The 1,049-nt window shown below is 37.7% G+C and overlaps 1 protein-coding gene across 5 annotated transcripts in view; it reads left to right on the plus strand.

The window, feature by feature from the left end:
• The window catches only part of CSGALNACT2 (chondroitin sulfate N-acetylgalactosaminyltransferase 2), a 65,649-nt gene that overhangs the window by 40,467 nt on the left and 24,133 nt on the right, over positions 1-1,049 (plus strand). For all 5 annotated transcript variants that reach the window (XM_045290255.1, XM_045290259.1, XM_045290260.1 and 2 more), the window contains one exon: positions 447-541. In XM_045290255.1, the coding sequence (XP_045146190.1) occupies positions 447-541 (95 nt within the window). The remainder of the gene's footprint in view (positions 1-446; positions 542-1,049) is intronic.

The following is a 1,049-nucleotide window of genomic DNA, read 5'->3' on the forward strand; positions in this document are numbered from 1 at the left end:
GCCATCTAGCTCAGAAGCAACAAAGCCCACATGGAAAAATCACACCAGCCTGTGTGATCATGAGGTGCCAAAGGGATCAGTTATCAGGCGTCAAAGAACAAAAAATCGTATCATTGTGTGCTCACTGCCCTGATACAATCGTTGAAGACAAATGGGTGCATAAGCAAATGTGGTAAGAAAACTGATGGTGCCCGGCTAGCAAAGGATAAAGTATCTGGGGTCTTAAAGGCTTAAAGGTAAATGAGTGGCCATTTAGCACAGAAGCAACAAATCCATATTGAAGAAGCACACCAGCCTGTGCAATCATGAGGTGTCCAAGGGATGTTTTCTTGGTATATAATTGCTTCTCGATAGAAAGCTCTTTCCTACACATAAGAGTGTCACTGCAGTTGATTTTTTAATACAAATATATTTTCTGGTTAATACACATATATTTTCTTTTATAGGTAAAAAAGTATTTTACCCTGTGGTGTTCAGTCTTTATAATCCTGCCATTGTTTATGCCAATCAGGATGGGCCACCACCTGTGGAACAGCAATTGGTAAGACTTGGAGCATGTCAACTACAAAAGGTTGAAAGCTTTTTCATTGATTCTTTTATTTGTATTATATGGGTAGAAATCCAAGTTTCAATAAAAAATTAGTTACTATTAGCCTATTCTCGTAGTCTCCTCTTACCCCGTAAAATATTTTTAAATTACTGTTTAAAAATTAAGTGCTTTTCTGGACTGTAGACTACAGAAAAACTCCTAATTATTTTTAGTAATACTAAAAGATAAGTTTTAGATTTAGTGTTTTAAACCTTGCTGCTAGGTGCTGCTGAGGTGGTTCTGAGCTAGTGCGGTGCCATCCTCACAATCGTTATGTTTGGGTCTATTGTTGCACCTACTGTGTTCAAAAGGTAAGCGCCCTCTTTTTTGCTGACCTTCTATTTTACCATACCCTTTTCCAAGAAATGATCTTCTGCTAATATGTACAAAATATGTGCGGTAGTCTGAGCAGCCTCACTTCTAAGAGGTATTATGGCTGTGTTTCTTCCAAAACAAATTT

This window comes from Echinops telfairi, unplaced genomic scaffold (assembly GCF_000313985.2).
Source record: "Echinops telfairi isolate 266 unplaced genomic scaffold, ASM31398v2 ScPeMD7_35;HRSCAF=133_0, whole genome shotgun sequence".
In the NCBI taxonomy this organism is placed as follows: Eukaryota; Metazoa; Chordata; class Mammalia; order Afrosoricida; family Tenrecidae; genus Echinops; species Echinops telfairi.